This window comes from Sminthopsis crassicaudata, chromosome X, assembly GCF_048593235.1.
Source record: "Sminthopsis crassicaudata isolate SCR6 chromosome X, ASM4859323v1, whole genome shotgun sequence".
Lineage (NCBI taxonomy): Eukaryota > Metazoa > Chordata > Mammalia > Dasyuromorphia > Dasyuridae > Sminthopsis > Sminthopsis crassicaudata.
In genome coordinates, this window is record NC_133623.1 from 46378269 (window position 1) to 46397021 (window position 18753).

The 18753-nt window shown below is 42.8% G+C and overlaps 1 protein-coding gene across 7 annotated transcripts in view; it reads left to right on the forward strand.

The window, feature by feature from the left end:
• MBNL3 (muscleblind like splicing regulator 3) overlaps positions 1-18753 on the forward strand; it is a 217883-nt gene that overhangs the window by 126004 nt on the left and 73126 nt on the right. For all 7 annotated transcript variants that reach the window (XM_074277763.1, XM_074277759.1, XM_074277762.1 and 4 more), the window contains one exon: positions 654-1642. In XM_074277763.1, coding sequence (XP_074133864.1) covers positions 1469-1642 — 174 coding nt within the window. In that variant the 5' untranslated portion in view covers positions 654-1468. The remainder of the gene's footprint in view (positions 1-653; positions 1643-18753) is intronic.

Consider the following 18753-nt stretch of genomic DNA (forward strand, 5'->3'; position numbering starts at 1 on the left):
GTCTCTCTCTGTCTCTCTCTGTCTCTCTCTCTCTCTCTCTCTCTCACACACACACACACACACACACACACACACACACACACACACAAACTTTCATAGCTTTCTTAGTAACTCCCATTTTCTAGAGTGGGAAAGCAGGCTGAGCAGCCCAGTCAGACTCCAGGCCCAACCTGGCAAGAGGGCAGCCTGGAGGCACCCTCCAAATCACTCAGGCCACATCTAGCCAAGGCGCTCATGGGGAACCAAGAGAGGCTACTGTTTTGTTTTGTTTTGTTTCTCCCTTCTATCTCTCCGTCTCTCTGTCTCTTTCTCTCTTTCTGTCTTTTTCCTGTGCAGTGGGCACAAATATGACTGTCTGCCAAAAGAGATCAATATGAAACCATCTCTGTTATTGGGCTGCTGCCCAGACTTCCATTGCAACAGTCAACCTAATTGGTTGTTTCCTGTTACCATGCGCGGCTCCATGTGGGGAAATGCCCTTTTAGCTCCCATGGCACACTGTACCATGCTACACTGTCAGTATCCAGAGGTTTCCTGTTTGAAATTGCCAGAGTTGCTCTCTCAGAAAAGTGAGACTTGGAAAAGAGAAATTATATTGTTTCAGCTGATTCCTTTTCTTGTCTTTCCTTTTTTTTTTTTTTTTCCATCTGCAGGTTACTGAAAAGTGCCTTTCCTGAAATCTCTACTACTTGGATTTCTCTCTAGAGCTGCCTCTCCCAAACCTCCACCCCCACCCACTCCTTTCCTTTAAAAAAAAAAAATTTGGCGTTGCTTTTAGTTCATATCCTGACGGCAACTCATCCATCCTTTTTTCCCTCCTAATACACATCATTTGCTCGGCCATTTTCCCTCCCTAGCCCTTTTTTTTTTTTTTTTTAAATTTAAACAGTTGCAACATCCTTGCGCTTGTTTGAACGCTTCCCAACCGTGATTTTTTTTTTCAAAGCCAGAAATAAGGAAGACAAAAAAAAAAAAAGTTTTCTCCCCAAGGGCCCAGGCCCCTCCACAAACTGAGGCGCTGCCAGCAACATATGCTTTTTGCAGAGAATAATTGAAACCATCTAAACTGGAGAGAGAGCATAGACTCCTTTGGAAAGCCTGCTAGCTCTTTCCAAGTAACTTGGGGCAGAGGCGCAGTCCTCCCTCCCCCTAGTCACTATTGGACCTCCTCCCAATGCACTTTTAGGAGCTGGCCTTGAATCTGATTTTCAGTTCTCCTGCTAAGATTTCCATCGTGCAATTGGCTTTATATTGAATTCTCATTCGAATAGACCCGATTGGACTTAAACAAAAAACCCAAGTGCTGACAAATCTCAAATTTTACCAAAGCAACGAGATTAGTTTCTTCACGGTTCACTTGAATTCACTTTTTTACCCTTTTTAAAATTAGGAGGGACATTGTCCTTAAATAAAAACAACAACAAAAACCAAGAAAGAATACAGTTGCTAGTTTCCCTTTGTTTTGACAATGGCTGTCAACGTGTCTTTGGTTCGGGATACAAAATGGCTGACTCTAGAAGTATGTCGAGAGTTTCAGAGAGGTACTTGTTCTCGATCTGATGCAGAATGCAAGTTTGCCCATCCATCTCGGAGCTGCCATGTGGAAAACGGTCGTGTGATTGCCTGCTTTGATTCTCTTAAGGTGAGACCCGCCTGAATATGGGTGTGAGGGGAATGTCAATGTGTTGCCTTTCTATCTTGCTAAAATATTGGATGGGTAGAAATATTGAAGCCATGAAGTCTTGTTCTTCACACACACACACACACACACACACACACACACACACACACACACAGAGTGATGTGAATTCGGTTATGTTTTATGTGCTGCCTACTGTGTGTCCCTCAAAGCAGCACAATATAAGAGCCAGCAAGGCCTGGTAGGTTCAGGTCCTGCCTCTGGCACATTTTGGCTGCTGGCAGATTCATAACTCTGGCCAAGTCATTTTACCTAAGAGTATAAGTTGCAAAACAGCTGCTAGGATGCATTGGAAAGGGAGTGTTCTCTCTGGGAGTCCCCTCCACTATTGAAATCACAAATCTGATTGAAAAACAAATACGTTTGGCACTGGGGATACAAAGACAAGATCAAAAGGAGATCTCCTGCTAGTGGAAAAATGGGGAGGGAGAGGGGATATGGGGGGATGAAGAGGGAGGAGAGAACTGCGTCCACTGAAAAATAAATATAAAGAACTTAAAGAACAAGTGATTTTGGTGGTGAGGGCCACTACCAGTTGGGAAAATTTGGAAAGGTCTCTGGTAGAAGGTGACCCAAGTAGAAGGTGAACCAGAAAGGCAGTTGAAGGTGAGGAAAGAAGGTTTTCCAGGCATTAGGGGATAGCTGGCCATGGAGTGCCATGTTTGAAGGATGGCAAAAAAAAAGCCATTCTGGCTGCAATGCACAATGTTTAAGGGTGAAGGGATATGAAGGGTGAAGAAGCTATATGATGCTATCTCTTCTGAGACGGGATGTGATTTTGTATGGGTAGCCTTATAGTAGTCCCCTCCTCACCTTGGCAGAACCCTGCCCCCCTCCAGATGTTTTGGGCCCTGGAAAAATCAGGAAATATTTTACAATAGAATTGACTCTGATATCTAAGGGGACCATGAGCCTTTCCTACGGTTCCTTTTAATAATAAATGTGAATTTCCTTAGAAATTTAGATTTTAGATTTAGAGCTGGAAGAGACCCTAGAGAACATCTGACAGATGAGGAAACTGAGACCCAGAAACACTGACTTGCTTGAAAGTGCAAAGCTATTGAGTTTCTGTGTCAATGTAATTATAGTCAAACACCTTTGAAGAGATGCTAATCTACTGAAGAAGTATAATAGATTATCTGTAGCTTGGAAGTGCTTCCACTTCCAACCAGTAATTCAGATGACATTCAGTGATTATAGGGTAAGAATCTCCTCTTTTGATGTATTTTACAAAATTATTGCCATTTAAAAAATCCAAGCCTAAGTGTGTTTTTTGAGCCATTAAGTGAAATGCATTGTTAATGGCCATAAATAAAGGTCTGCTTGACATTCTTCCTGACTGGCTTGCTTAGCAGATGTCCTCGTTCCATGTGCACTCCCACTAAACATGTTGACCCATTTCCTATTTTGGAGTAAAGTACACCTCATATGGAAAGTCACGTTGCAGAGGGCAGGAAGCCTGAACTTCCATAAATGTTGGACGAGGTAGAGTGAGGTCTAATGCACAGTTTCTGGACAGAAGCTTAAGAGTGAAAAAACATTGCACTGCTGTTTTCGCATCCTGTTCTGAATGATCCCGAAACCAAGGAGAGAGAGGATGATTATCAAAACATAGGAGCCAAAAATGTGGGTAATGAATCCCTGGTCTCTGGGGGTGGAGGATAGGTTCTCCTCCCCCTTCTTTCCTCCCTCCTCTTTCTCTTCTGTCTCCTCTCTTTCCTCTTCCTCCCTGTCTCTGTGACTTTTCTTTCTTTCTTCTCCCTCCCTCCCTCTCTTCTTCCTTCTCTCTCTTTCCCTATCTCTCCTCTCTTCGGATTTTTCTCTCTGTCTCTCTTGTCTCTGTCAGTCTCTCTGTCTCTGAATCTCTGTCTCTTTGTTTCTGTCAGTTTCTTTTTGTCTCTCTCTGACTCTCTGTCTCTGTCTCTCTTTGTCTCTGTCTCTCCTTTTAAATTCTGCCTAAGGAATTAGAAAAATCCCTTACAGATGACATCAGTTTATTCAGAGGAGGTCTGACTTATGTGAAGTGGAGTCATGTGAAATGGAAGTTCCCTTAAGGCAGGCATTATTTCATTTCTGGTTTTGTCTCCCAGTGCCTAATTAACTCAATGTTCGGCCCATAGTAAGCACTTAATAAATGCATGCCGACCGATAAATAAGAACTAAGCTTCTTCCATGTGGTTTTGCTGGCATTATTCTCAGTGTGGCTTAGTGTATAGAGAACCAGCCTTAGACTCAAGAGAGCCTGGGTCAAGTCCTCCCCCTGCCCCACATCAGCTGAGTGACCATGGTCAAGCATTCCACCTCCTCGGTGCCCCGGAAGAGTCACCAATCTACATCAGAGGAGAGGGGTTCCCACACAAAAGAAACCCTAGATTCCTATCTCTCCATCCCCCCACTAAAAAAAAAAAGAACAAACAAAAAAAAACCCCAGCATTTCTTTTTCATTTCATTATAGCAGTACTGGATAATCAAGACATTATTTGCTCACATACCAAAAAACGTAATCTCATCAAATGAGTGACTCGTTGAGTAGCTGCTTTTGCACATTTCTTTGTTTCTCATTTCCTGATGGCAAACCATTTTCCGTCCAAGAACAAAATCTTTTTTTAATCAGAAAAAGTTGACTTTTCCTTGGCCTTGAAAATGTCTGAACACTGCTGCTAGTTAAAACAGACATGATAAATACAGAGCTTAACATGTTTACTTCATTTATAGAATATTTACTTATCAACAAAAATTACCAAACACATTTTTTTGCATGGTATTCAGAGATCTGGCTCTCGATCAGACGCAGCATGGAGTGGTGGGAAGAACCCAGGACTGGAGTCCAAAGGTCTGGGTTTTAGTCCCGGCTTTCCCACTTACTAGCTGGGTGACCCTAGGCGGTTCACCAAAACTTTCTGAGGACCAGATTGCCCATGTGTTTAAAAGGAGGTGGGGATGGGGGGAAGACGGGAAGCCCTGGAGATTGTCCTCCTCACAGGGTGATTATAAAGCTCAAGTGAGATCATTTGTGTGAAAGCATTTCGGAGGGGTAGACTAGGATTACTAAATAGGACATTTGCTTTGTAATTCTTAGGAAATATCCTTGCTGTTCAGTTGGAGATAGATACTTGTTACAAGTACTAAATCATCTTTTAGACAGGCCTAATAAGCATGAATTACCAGCGTTAGGGGTCCAGGAGTAGATAGTGAAAGTCTCAGAGAAGCAAATTTAAGCTTGACGTCCCGGAAAACTGTCCCTAAACAGAATGACCTGCCCAGGTAGGGAAGTGGTAGCTTCCCTGTCACTGGAGAGGCTGGATGACCACTTGTCTGGTAGTTGTCATGGGGATTCTTGGCAGGGAAGTGGAGATGGGGGTCAGCGGAGATGGCCACTGAGCTCCCTTCCTACTCTGAGGTCACTGTGATTGTGCGACTTAGCATCAGACTTGGGTCTTCTTACACTAAGTCCAGCTGCCACCTCAAGCACTTTGACCTTCACTTGGATTAGGAAAGGAGATACATGTGATCTCCCAGTTCTTTGATTTGCCACTTTGCAAACATCTCCTTTGGCCATTTCTCCCAATTATGGGCAAATAAATGCCAGAGAACAACCGTCTGGAAGAAAAGGAATATGGAAGTTGATAGTTAATAAAATATATACAGCCATTTCTGTGTGAAGCTTGGTAAATGTTTAATCAAGAGAGTAAATAGGTAACAGTAAATGAGTGATTAGGGGACCACTCGATCAGTGGAATAAGCTATCAACTACATCCAACATTTAAAAATAGCTTCTACAAATATGTGTTGGTGTTGTAATGCCCAATCACATGGGGTGCGAGCAATAGGAGCTTTCTTCACCTTAGAAAAATCACTCTCCTGTGTGGTTTGGTTTGTTTCTGTGATCTTCTTAATTTTCCCCATTTTCTTAGATAATTTTCATGAAAATACCAAAATGAAATCTGTTTCGAAAAAAATGGCAAATGGCTTTTTAAGTTATGAAATCAGATACTGCAGTCCTCGGAATTTCTCTCGGGCCGTGTCTACAGGAAGTAGTTTTCAGCCCCACTGTATTTCCTACAGCACGACTATTTCAGGATTGACCTGAAAGCAAGCAACGCTGACTTTAGGGCAAAACACCAATGCATTAACATGTAAAAGTAATCTTTGGATATTATTTGTGCTAATCTCTGCCCTGTGATTAATGAGCAACACTTTACTATGGTCATCCCAGCTCGTGCAGTTTCCCTTGTGTATGGAAGGGTGTATAATTGAAGCAGCTTTTAAATTTATCTAAAGCACGCTTCTCCTTCCATATATATTTAAATAATGGAAAGCAATCTTGTTATGAATTCTTAATCAACAACATGCACGACATGCAGATTTCTGTGGGGATTCCATTAACACTGGTTACCGTACCCGCCGGCTGATGGCTTAGTACTACAATGCTCAATATGGATGCTGGCCTGTGTCCTGTATTTGCTTCCCAATGGAGGCTCATTATAAGAACTGGAAGGTCACAGCTTAAATAAGCACTGTAGATAAAGCTCTTTATCTACCCGCACTTGGTAAGGTGTTTCATACAGAATAGGGGCCTGATGAATGCTTTTGAAATGAATGAATGAGTCCGCAATTGCTGACTGTTCAGTGATCACTAACAAACCTGCTGCAGCCCTGAGATCAATTTCAGCCTTCACTAAAATAAGAACCATTTCACATCGTGCCGCAGCTTCTTGCGACTCGATTGCCAATTCTGCCCGCCAGCAGTCATTTCTCCCACAAAGTTTTTCTTGAGAACGTTGCTTAACTCAATTGTACGCCAATTCCTTGTCATTACACAGTTTACCATTGATCCGGGCTCAGTGTTTTCAGCAAATGTCACTCCAAGTTAAACAGGTATTACCATTGTTTTCATCAAATCAGTTTCCATGACTAGGGCTTTTATAACCAAGATTATTATCTGCACGTCAATAATGTGTTTTTCTATTTGACACTGCTGGTGGAACGCTCACTTTTTGCAAGATTAAGAAGTTGGGAAGCATGAGAAACAGTGAGGCCTAGTGATCAGTAGCTTGGTCTTAGAGTCAGGAAAACCCGAGTTCAAATTCTGCCCTCACTACATTAGCTTTCTGATTATGTACAAGTCCCGTACCTCTCGGTACCCTCTGGCAACAGTCTAAGGCTGAGTTTAAAGCATCTTGTCGGTCTGTGATGGTGGAAGAAATTGCCACCCTTGTGGGTCCCCAGACCACTGAAAAACATTCCCACTGCCCGCCCCAAAGTGATGTAGACAAAAGAAAATCAGGATGCTTCAGTGTTTGCATCTCTAGTTTTTGAGCCTTTCTTAAATAACAAAATAATAAGAAATATCTAATTAGAATTAGAACAATAAATGAATTGGGATGGTGTGCTTTCCAAAAGTCTGTGATCCAATCAGCAGTTTTTGCTAATTAATAACTTTCGGGAGCATATCCTATAAGCTAGGCATTGTGAGAGATACAAAGTCATAGGGGACTCACAGTTCGTTCCTCCTCTCTAGGTCCTCCTAGTGTGATTGAGGAAATTAGACTAACTGTTATACTATTATACAGTAGGGTGCAATAGTAAGAGTCTTTGGATGTAAAGAAAAAGGAGCCGGCCTCCACTCCCAACTCCATCCATTTCTTATTGCCTATGTGATGTCAGGTAGATCTCTTCAGCTCTCAGTTTCCTCATCTGTAAAAATGACTAGGGTTGGACTAGATAATCTGGAAGGTCCTTTGTACCTCAAAATTTATGACCTTCTCTTTCTAAGTCCAAAATGAATGTTCTAGAGAGATGTGAAGTGAGACTGGAGTTCAGATGAGGTCGAGAATCTGCCTAGCTAACTCCGGTCTCTCTTAATCCATATTAACTAGAAATCAATGAGCTTCTGCTGCCTCATTAGGCAGGAAGGTCTTAGGTTGGGAACATAAGCCCATTAATGAGGTTTTATCTTTATTGGGCTAATGGTGAACAGACACAATGGTTGGTAAGCCATGCCACAGGCCCAGTGAGAGAAGACAGTATGGATGGACTGGGCTTTCCATCACTCTTCCTATTAGTAATGATTCATTTGTGGTCCTGGGAATGATCAGATGCTCTCTATGGATCACTACATCGGGCTCCTGGATGTCACCTAGTGCTATACATATCAGAACATAGGCACTAACGACTGTCCCACTTCCCTCCCACCTCAGTGTCGGTGCCATGGATTTAGAGAAGCTGCTACACACAGTACTGATACTTTGGAACTTTGTTCCATCTCAAACCATTGAGTGTCCTTGAGGTCAACCAGAGCAAAAGTTGACCTCGTTTCCATGAGTTGACTGGTTCCAGAGCCATATATCTTTCTCGCAGTTTCAATGCCCATCTAGCTTTGTCATTTCTCTGACTAAGATGGCTGCCCTCTGAGCTCTGTCCCTAGAAGAATAAGCAGAAGCAAGCTTCTGGTTAAAGTCTTTTCTTACTCCATCTCCAAATGTCAGTTGCTGTCCCTGAAAAGGGCTGGTGCTCTGTCATCCAGGAAAGATATGTAACTCCAGTTTTTCCTGTTTGACAAATGAACAATGGTTCTGTCTGTGCCTTGGAGCTCCTTCCCAGCAGAATCTTCCTCTGAGGCCTTCCCAGAACCGAGGGATTGGGCGTTAGTGGTACGTGAAAGCATTCTGAAACCTAGACGCCCCAAGCTGGGACTCAAGGCCATGTAGTGCCATGCATACTTGAAAAGAATCCCTTCTACAATATAGCCATTAATCCCAGCCTTAGCTTCCCATAGAAAAGGGGATGAAGCTGATCCCCCAAGAATACCAGGTGGAGTGTGTTTCGGAGGAGCTCAGCCTATGCAAAGGCACAGAGGTGGGAGAGGAAATACCCAGTCCTGGGAGGCAGCAGGTAAGCCAGTGAGGCTAGTACATAGAGTGCGGGATGGGAAGTCATGGGAAAATAGGGGATGCACTTGTCTTATGCCATACCTGCATCACAAAGGGAGTGTCCAAACTGACAAGAGTGCAGATCCGTTGGAGCGCTTTTCCAAAACAACCTCAGTTTTGGAAAGATCAGGATTTTTTTGTTTTTCTCAATAGTATTTTATTTGGGGGAGGCAACTAGGTGGCACAGTGGATAGAGCACTGGAGTCAGGAGGACCTGAGTTTGAATCCAGACTCAGACACTTAACAGTAGTCATGTGACCCTGGGCAAGTCACCTAACCCCAATTGCCTCACCAAAAACAAAAGGTGTTTTGTTTTTCCAAGAGCACTAAAGTTGGAGGCCCCGAGTTCAAATCCAAATTCAGCCACTTACTACCTGGATGACTTTGAACTCAAAATCCCTGGCCTCAGTTTCTCCCTTCATAAGACTAGAGCCTTGGACTAGCTAGCTTCTGAAGACCCTTTCAGCTGAAGACCTAGAATCCTCTGTTGGACTTTAGGCAAGTGCTTAAAGGCCTTTTTGGGTCTCAGTTTCCTCTTCTGTAGAATGAAAGGGTTAAGCCAAATGGCCTGCAAGGTCTTTTCCGATATGGACAAGGAAAGATCCCAGTGCTGTGCAGAATCCCCAACGTGCAGTAGCTGCCCGGTCCATGACTCTGCTCCTAATCTCACTTCTATCCCTGCCTTGATTTTCATGGCTGCCAGGGACATGGTATGGAACCAGAGCGTGCTAATGGAGCACTTACCACAAATGGCCCTGTGCTGGGAGAGAGAATCTCTGCCCTCACAGAGCTCCCAGTCTGTGTCATTGAAGATAAGAAATAAATACAATGAGAAGTTACATCTGCAAAGTTATATCTACAAAGAGAGCCCATTCACAAGGCCCAGCCTAGTCCCAGTGGCCATGGAAGGAATGGGGTGGGAGGATCACCTCGTAACTGAAGCGAGCTGAGATCTCAGCAGGGTGGGACAAGCAAACACTGCAGCGTCCTCTCCTGGCTGTGCTCTTTTATGCAAACAGAATGAGATTGCCGGCTTGGCAAGGGGGAAAACACCCAACAGGTCAGTCAAGGGGAGCACCTAAGTAGGGAAGCACAGAACCACTCTTTAGCTGCATAGACACAAGCAAGTTTAGAATAACTTGTTCTTGTTGCTGTTATTTAGTCGTTTTTTTTCAGTCCTGTTTGACTCTTTATAACCCTATTTGGGATTTGGGAGATTTTTTTGACAAAGATACTAGAGGGGTTTGCATTTCCTTCTCCAGCTCATTTTACAGATGAGGAAACTGAGGCAGAGTGAAGTGACTTGCCCAGGGTCACACAGCTAGGAAGTGTAAAGCATTTAAGACTAGATTTGAACTCAGATCTTCCTGACTCCGAGCCTGGCACTCTATTCACTGCAGCACCACTTACTGCCCCTAACATTAGCTTCGCAAGAAAAATTAGGCAAAAATGGGAAGTTCCCCCCCCCCAGGTGGAACTATCATTTTTCCAGGCTCCTGCACTGGAAGGGACCTCAAGGAAGCCAGTGAAGAACAGTGGAAAGAGCACAGATTGTAAAGTTAGAGGAGCTGGTTTCAGCTCCCATCTCTGATGCTTACTATCTCTGTGATCTTAGGTATATTAGAGCCCACAGCCTCAGTTTCCTTTTGATTTGAGGACATAGTTTGTGAAACTTGCTCAGGATGTAAAAAACTATATATTATTTATGAACCGCTCAGATTTCTGGTAACCCTGAGACTCCTGATGGTTCCCCCCCACCTCACCTGGAACCCCTGACCTGGGCCATGACCAGTGGCTTAGAGGTAAGGGAGTCTTGCAAAGGTTCCCTATTCACGTCAGGGCTGCAGTGAGAGAAGATGTATCTTTGACTACCTGAGTAGAAACCCCAGACCCATTTTCCCATCCCAACATGGCCTCCCATGGGAGTCAGGGTCTCTAAGCAACGTTAGTCTAATGCAGTACTACAGGTACACTCTAGCTCACTGTAAATTTCATGGGCTAACCTGGGAACCTAACCACCATGCAAAACATTTGTTTCTATGGGAAAATGCGTTCCAAGTTTCAAACAAAACAACCAAATTACATATAAGCTTTTGGATCCGACCCAATGGGAAGTTGGAGTCAGCCTGTACAAGATGAAACTCTCCTGGCGGTCATACTCCTGGCCTTTGGCATTGAATTTAAGACTTTGTAAAACCCCCAACTTCTCTTGGTTTCCTACTTATTAGTTTATCAGCTTCTCATCCCAAAGTTATTGGTTACAGTTCTCTCAACGCACCTTTTATGATCAGTGTCCCGATCCGAGGACGAGGGAGGAGAGCACTTTGAAAAGAATACTATATTTAGCCTTCATCTTGTCCCGGGTCTCATTGCTCAAGCATGTTGGCAGGTTTGAGGTGCCTTTTTTTTGCCTCTGGGTGTGGTATTGGAATAGCTGTGAAATCCACACAGTGACTGGTCCTGGGACTGGCCCAAATAAGCTGAATGAGTCAGATGATTAAATAGAAAAACCGTGTCCATACCCTACATGGTGCTTCTGAGCCTGAGCCAGAGGGAGAGCACTAGCCGGGACCTGTTCTGAAACCATGTAGTCTAGGAAGCTCCAACCCACAGAGAGAGCCCGGGGTGTTTGCAGCCCCCTCCCCGAGTTACCTTAGCCAGCCCTCAGTCTCTTTGTTCGGATACGTGTGTGTTGCCAAGACTTCACGAAGAGTTTAACCAAAAAAAAAAAAATGTAGATACTAGGAGTATGAAAGGGAGAATGCTGTAAATGACGAGCTCAAAAGGCTTGTGTTAGAGGTCCTGGGTTTGAATTCCGATAGGTAGTATTTGAATCTCCCTTTCCTCTTGTGAAAAACTGGGGAGTTGGACTAGAGAGCCTCTGAGCTCCCTTCCAGCGCTAAATCTAGGAGCTGATGATGCCCAGAAGAGGTTCATGTATGACTCACTTAAGATCACACAGTCAGTGAAAGAGACAGGACTAGGAGGTGAGTTCAATTCCACAAATAATTACTAGATCCCTAGTTTGGTGCTTTTTCTGGAACACCAAGCTTTTCCCTCCTGGCTCAATCAATCAAGGAATAAGCATTTATTAAGCACCTACTATATGCCAGGCTCTATTCAAGGAGTTGGGGATACAAAGGCCAAAATGAAACAATACCTGCCCTCAAAGAGCTTACTGTTGGTAGAGATATACACAGAAGAGATATATAGAAAATGATTTCAGAGGGCATTTATATTGAGCCTACTTCAGGGAACAGTACTAAACACTTCATAAATAATCTATCTCATTTGATCCTCACAACTCTGTGAGACAGTTATAATTATTATCTCCATTTCATAAATGAGGAAATTGAGGCAGACAGTGGTTAAGTGACTCAGTAAGAGTCACACCGCTAATGGGGGTCTGAGGTTAGATTGGAACTCAGGTCTTCCTGACTCTAGGTCCCAGACTCTTTCCACTGCATGCCACTTAGATGCCTAGCATAAGACCTAACCAGTACTTCCTAGCTATGACCCTGGACAAATCACTTAACCTCTCACCTTCGGTTTTGCCATTTGTAAAATGGAAATGATTTCAGACCTCTTTCCTAACCTTCTAAGTATTATTAAGATTTATAAAAATTCACTTTTGTCATTAACTTTTCTGTGTAATAATAATTATCAAAGACTCAATAGCTCCCAGAAGGCAGTGAAAGTCTCATTATTTTCATCTCCCCAGGGCCTAGCATGGTGACTTGACACATAACATGCTCGTAGCATTGAATTGACTTAAAATATATTGACTTCCACATTACAAAGATAACCTGCCAAATGGTGGAAGTGCACTATGAGTTATAGTGATGGCGACGGGGTCCTGCCAAGTCTACCATGTGTTTTGTGAGCACTAGTATGGTTTTGAGATAGGAAGAGGCAGAGAACTAAGCTAACTCAAAGTCTCGGTATTTGTATAGACCAGGAACCTTTAGATACCTCCATGCCATGTTCAGAGCAAAGTAACTGTCCTGGGCCAAACCAAAAAATCCAAAGGGATGTCCTCAGTCACAGGAAAAGGAGTCCTACCCCATGGCAGCCCTACCATGGCTGGGATGGAAGTCCCGTCTTTCAGTGGCCACTGTTCACCCCTAGGAGAGAGTAATACATAGGTTTTTCCTGTCCTCAGCTCTCCTTATTAGGGTAATTATTGATTCTAGACATGTATGTGTATATGTGTGTGTGTGTGTGTGTGTGTGTGTATATATATATATATATATATATATATATATATATATATATATATATATATATATATATATATATATATATATATGTTCTTCTTTCCCGTAAAGATCAATCACCATGTGCTGCTTACTGTTTTCAGATTTCCGTCCCCAACTGGTTTTAGCATGTTCCTTGATTTGTGATCTGTTGGGTTATATATACCACGGTAATCTTTCCTCTCTGCCTTCCCTCATTATCTCCAAATGAGCTTTTCTTTTCCTTCCTTATGTGGTATTAGCAGTCTCTGATGCCTTATGGATGGATCTCTGCCTGCCTTTCTTTTTCAAATCCAATATTGTGAGCCACACTTCAGGGTCTCATTGTTCTCATTTCTACGCCTTTACTTCTCACCCCAGGGCCTCATTTCACCACGAGATTTAATTATGGGCTCAAATAATACTTTCTACACTTTTTATGTCCTTCTTGACATATGTTTTCTGAAATGCCAGTAAGTGATTCCATTTGTTCCTATAACTTTTCCCTTTGTTTGCGGAATCTTTTTTCATTGCTTGGACTTCCTAGATTGCCTTGAGATTTAAATGAATTGATTTATACATTGGTTTACTATTTATGGTGGATTTACTATTTTTCTTCTAGTTTCTTAAAAGCTACTTTTTTCTGTTTTGGGGGTTAAAAGTTTTACATATAATTGTCCACTTATTTAAAGTTGCAATATCGTATGGTGGGAGGAGCACAGGTGCTTCAGTCAGATAACCTGAGTTCAGATCTTGAGTCTGGCACTTAGGACCCTTTTGAGCAAGTTACTTGATCTTTCTAGGTTTTAGTTTCTTCCTTTGTAAAAGAAGGAAAAGATTAAATGTCTCTTCTAGCTCCAAATCTATGATCCTAGATGGAGATGAAAAGGTAGTATGTGATGTGTGAGAACAAATGCTGGACTTAAATTTCAGAGACCTGTGTCTGAGTTCAAATGCTTAATAGCCCTATGATGACATCCTGTGTTGTAAAAAATGCTCGATGTAGAGTCAGGGAACCTGGGGTTGAATCCTCTCTTGACCTCCTTACCACCTGTCATGCTTTAGGCAGATCCCTTCTCTCTTCTGGGCTTGTTTCCTTCTCTATAAAATGAGTAGATTGGACCAGATGACCTCGAAGGTCCCTTCCAGCTCTAAATCTGCAGTTCTGAGACTGTAGGCAAGTTATTTTCCCCTCAACAAGCTTCAGTTTCCCCAATGTAGAAAAGCAGCATATGACCTTTAACCAATCTACCTGATGTGGTTATTGTGAAGAAAGGGTTTTTGAAAATTTGAAGACCCCTATATGAATGTGAGCCATCATCAGCAACACCATTATCACTGCTACTCCAATCACGATGATTTTTGCCATCTCTCATTATTGGGCTATCATCAAAAATTGTTTTTTCCTGTTCGAAGAGCAAACTTGATTCTAAGAATGGACATCACATGCTTAAATGGCACAGACTTTTTTTTTGAGTCACCATTTAGGGCATGGAGACAATACGAATAGAGTTCTATAGACCACTAAAGTTTACCAAACACTTTAGATGTGTTGTCACATTTGATTTGAATGTCATGACAACCCTGTGAGGCAGACACTATTACTATCCCCATTTTACAGATGAAAAACTGAAGCCAACTGAGGCCATAAGCCTTGGCCTGAGTCAAGGAGCAGATAAAAGCCTGAAGTATTCCCACTTGGGTGTTCCCGACTTAAGGCCAGCACTCAGTCCATTATCTTTCTCTGGCAATATCATGTAGCTTCAATTGATGCATACTACAAAGTCATAGAAAAGACATGGCTCCCTCTGGCTCTGTTCTTAAATAGGGGAAGGTGAGAGCAGTGTGCAACCCCACGGATAGCATTTGACTTCCTAGTTCACTAGCCCCTCCAGAACCAGTTCATAAATTTGGAAATGTCAAAAGCTTGCCCTTGTTTATACAACAGGAGAGGTTGCGGCGGATGACACATCCCTGGTCCTAGTCCTGACTAGGCAGAGGACTCCTGGGAGAATCCGAGACCTTTTGCTGCTCCAGTGAAGTATGCTTTTGGTTTGCTAGCTTACTCCACAGTGGCCACAGGCCCCCTCCTGGTTACATTTGCTGAAAAGATGCATGTGGATTTGAAAGGAGGGCACCAAGGGAAATTCTTTTACTCTGTGACCTTAAACAATCCAAATTGTTTTCATCTGCCCTTAAGTACACATAGGAGGCAGCCCACGAGTCAGCAATCTTTTCCTCCATTGCGAGTACTTCATTTTCTCTGATCTGGGGAGCCTTTGTTCATTGTCTCAGTGACCTGGGAAGCCTGATAGCACTAGAGACAAGGGCTTCAGAGCTGAACTTCAGAGCTTTCAGAGCTTTAGAAGAAATGCTGCCATTCTGTGAATGGCAGGCGAGGGTTTGGCCAAAGAGAGTAGAACCTCACTCGAGAGACCAAGAGGAGTCCTTTGGATGCTTCTCTTCTCTGAGAAATAAGGGCCAAATATGAGATGATCTCTTTTCTCCAGATTTTAATGTCGTATATTTCTGCCTAAACATTCAGATCTCTTCCTATCCTAAATCTGTGATCCGATGTCATCTTTTAGCTTCCCAAATCAAGAGACTGAGGTCCTATTCCCAAGGGCTACCACCTAGGTGTTATCTGACCTTGGACAAGTTACCTCCTGGCTTGGGACCCATTTCCTCAACTGTAAAATTAGGCAGGCAGATTATTTTTAAAGCATTTTCTAGCTCTAACTGATGTGCTTTCTTCTAAGGTCCCTTCTAGTTTTGACAGTCTAGGTCTATAGAAAATAAACGCAGTTTTCTAAATCTGGGCCTACATTTTTCTGGGATGACTGATCAAATGCTGGCAGGTACACTTGGACTGCCTGGGGTCAAAAATGACCACCTCATAGTGCCCTTGTAGGCCCATTTTCAGCTATAGGTCAACAAACATTTATAAAGATCCTACTGTAAAAAAGCAGTGAATAGAGTGCTGACCTTAGAATCAGGGAATCCCAGGTTCATATCTTACCTTTGATACCAGAGAGATCAGCAAGTCATTTAATCTTTGGACCTCAGTTTTCTCACCTGTAAAATGAGTGATAATAGCAGCTAAGTCTTTTTAAAATAGTAATTTGTTTTTCCAAATACATGTAAAGATTATTTTCACCATTCGTTTTTGTAAAGTTTTGCATTCGAAATGTCTCTCTCTCCCTCTCTTACCTTCCCCTTCCCCAAGAGAGCAAACAATCTAATATAGATTAATAGGTACAATCCTTTCAAACACATCTCCATATTTGTCATTTTCTATAAGAAAAGTCAGAGCAAAGGGTTAAAAAAATATGAGAAAGAAAACAAATTAAAAAATGAAAACACTATGCCTTGATCCCCATTCACTCTCTATAGCATATAGATGGTATTTTCCATCCTAAATCTATTGGAATTGCCTTGGATCAGTGGATTGCTGAGAAGAGCTAAGTGGATCATAGTGGATCATCACATAATCTTGTTGCCGTGTACAATATTCTCCTGGTTCTGCTCACTTCACTCAGCATCAGTTCATGGAAGTCTTAGAGCTCTTACAAGGATCCAATCAGAATAAGTCCAAAGGGCTTTGCAAACCTGCAAGTACTATGTAAAATCTAGCTATCGTTATGGGGTATAAAATCCTATGCTAGGCACTAGGGATGGGAAGACCAAAAACGAGTTGGCGACTGTCCTCAAAGGGTTTATATAGAGTTGGGGTCAGAGAGAGTGGGAGAAATTCAATACAAATCAACTAGGGTGGTTTAAAGAGGAAGTGCACACTCTCAACAGTCTGGGATCAAGAAAAACTTCACAAGGAGGTGATCCCCGAACTGAGCTTTGGAGCAAATGCCTAGGCCACCTTAGGTCTCAGATTTGACTTCCTGGTTTGGTTTGTTAAGTGAATAGAGAGATCCAGTTAGCTCAACCCCTCTAACTGCTCAGTATTTTCTCTTGGCTTAACTATTGGAAAAAATCCCAATCCCAACAGGCAGAGTTTTTGTTATTCAGTTTTCAATCAATAAACATTTAGTAAGTGGGCCAGGCACTGTACTAAGTACTGGAGATCTAAAAAATGGCAGTCTCTGCCTTAGGAGCTCACCATCTAATGGGGGTAAGGGAGTTTCCCTCTTACTATTGTAGCTATTAGAAGAGTAAAATAGCTGTCCCTATATCAGGATACGCTAAGAGGTATATCTTCTGCACATTGTTTTCTGGTCTCAAGGGGCTGGGCTACACACTTGCCACAGGGAATCAGGGTGAGCATTATTCAACCCCTCAAAGTTAGAGATTCTTTATTTTATTTTATTTTTTTTTTTGCTGAGGCAATTGGGGTTAAGTGACTTGCCCAGGGTCACACAGCCAGGAAGTGTTAAGTGTCTGAGAACAGATTAGAATCTACTGCACCATCTAGCTGCCCCCAAATCAGGGATTCTTAAACCACATCCCTCTCCCCTCTGTCAGTGCCCCCTCTAGAGGAAAAATTTCACTTTGGGAGCATATTCTTCTCTTTGATTAGCCTTGGAAGCAGTCTTGACAAATGCCCTTTTTGGGGTGGAGTGCAGATGCAACCAGTGCAATATTTCAAAGCCAGAATGACCCAGCAAGTGGGATCGGAATAGAAAATTCTTTCAACAATAGCCCCGGTGAGAGATTCTCACATGATTTTGGACAAGCCATATGCTTCTGTTTCTCTTCTTGGCATCGATGGAAACTAGAAATGGCTCACTTTGGAGGCTGGGGTTTACAACAAAGACCCCAGGATGAGTTAATGCTATAAAACCTGTAGGAGCTTTTGAGCTGCCGAGGGAATCTCCTTTAAAAAGGAGCAGTTCGTTCATTCACCCATCACATGTTTAGAGAGACACTAAGAGACCCAGTGGAGTGGAGAAGAGGGGGGAGATGGCGGCAGCACAGTTTATGTGTTCCAATGGTTTCAGGAATATTCTCCATGCAGCCGGCTAGAAGCCAAGCTTCTGGAATGGAGTGAGGAGTTGGTTTTGGTCTCACTCTCCCCTTAACTCAGTACCTGGCTCATTGGAGGCATTTAGTCAATGCTTGTTAGATTGGATTGAATGATAGAGTAGGAGATGAGGAGTAAGACTGGAGATAGGGAGAGCAGGGAGGGGGCTGTAACAACCAGCCAGGGTGAGAAAATAGATCCATAGGGATCTTTAATTCAGAACTGGAAAGGCCCTCAGAGATCATCTAGTCCAGTCCCTCCATTTTACAGAGGCCTTGGGGAGGGGAAGTGACTTACCCAAGATTATACACATCAGATCCTAGAACTGAGAGGGTCCTCAAAAAGTTATCTATTTTACAAATGATGAAACCGAGTGACTTAGGATCATAGGATCAGAGAATTCAAGCTAGAAGGGACTCCAGAGGCTGCTTCAGTTCCCAAAGTTGGACACATAGGCCCAGAAAAATGAAGTGACTTGCTTAGGGTACAGGATTGGAAGCCAGGTATTCCTGACTCTCTTTACTGCACCGTGTTGCCTAGCAAGAGCCTGAATTCTGGCTGGGGTCAGTTGTAGAGAGATGGCTAGATTAAAGGAACCATGAAGTAGAGTCCAGGAAGGCTGGAAAGTATAGATTAATTTTATTCACTCAGTTGAAATTCTATTCCATCTCAACTCCCCTATTCCCCTCCACAGCAAACCAAACATTTTCCATCTCCGACATCCTTATGAACTTGCTAGACCACACTGGGAGAAGGAGAAAGAGAGGGAAAAGGAATGGGGGTGGAGATTTTTTTATGCTTTAATTCAGGATTTGCTCACGTTTGCCAATTTTACTATGCCCCATAGTATTCTCCAGTAAAATGCCATTGGCCACTCTCCAAATGGTGCATTTTGGATGCTTTACCTTCTAT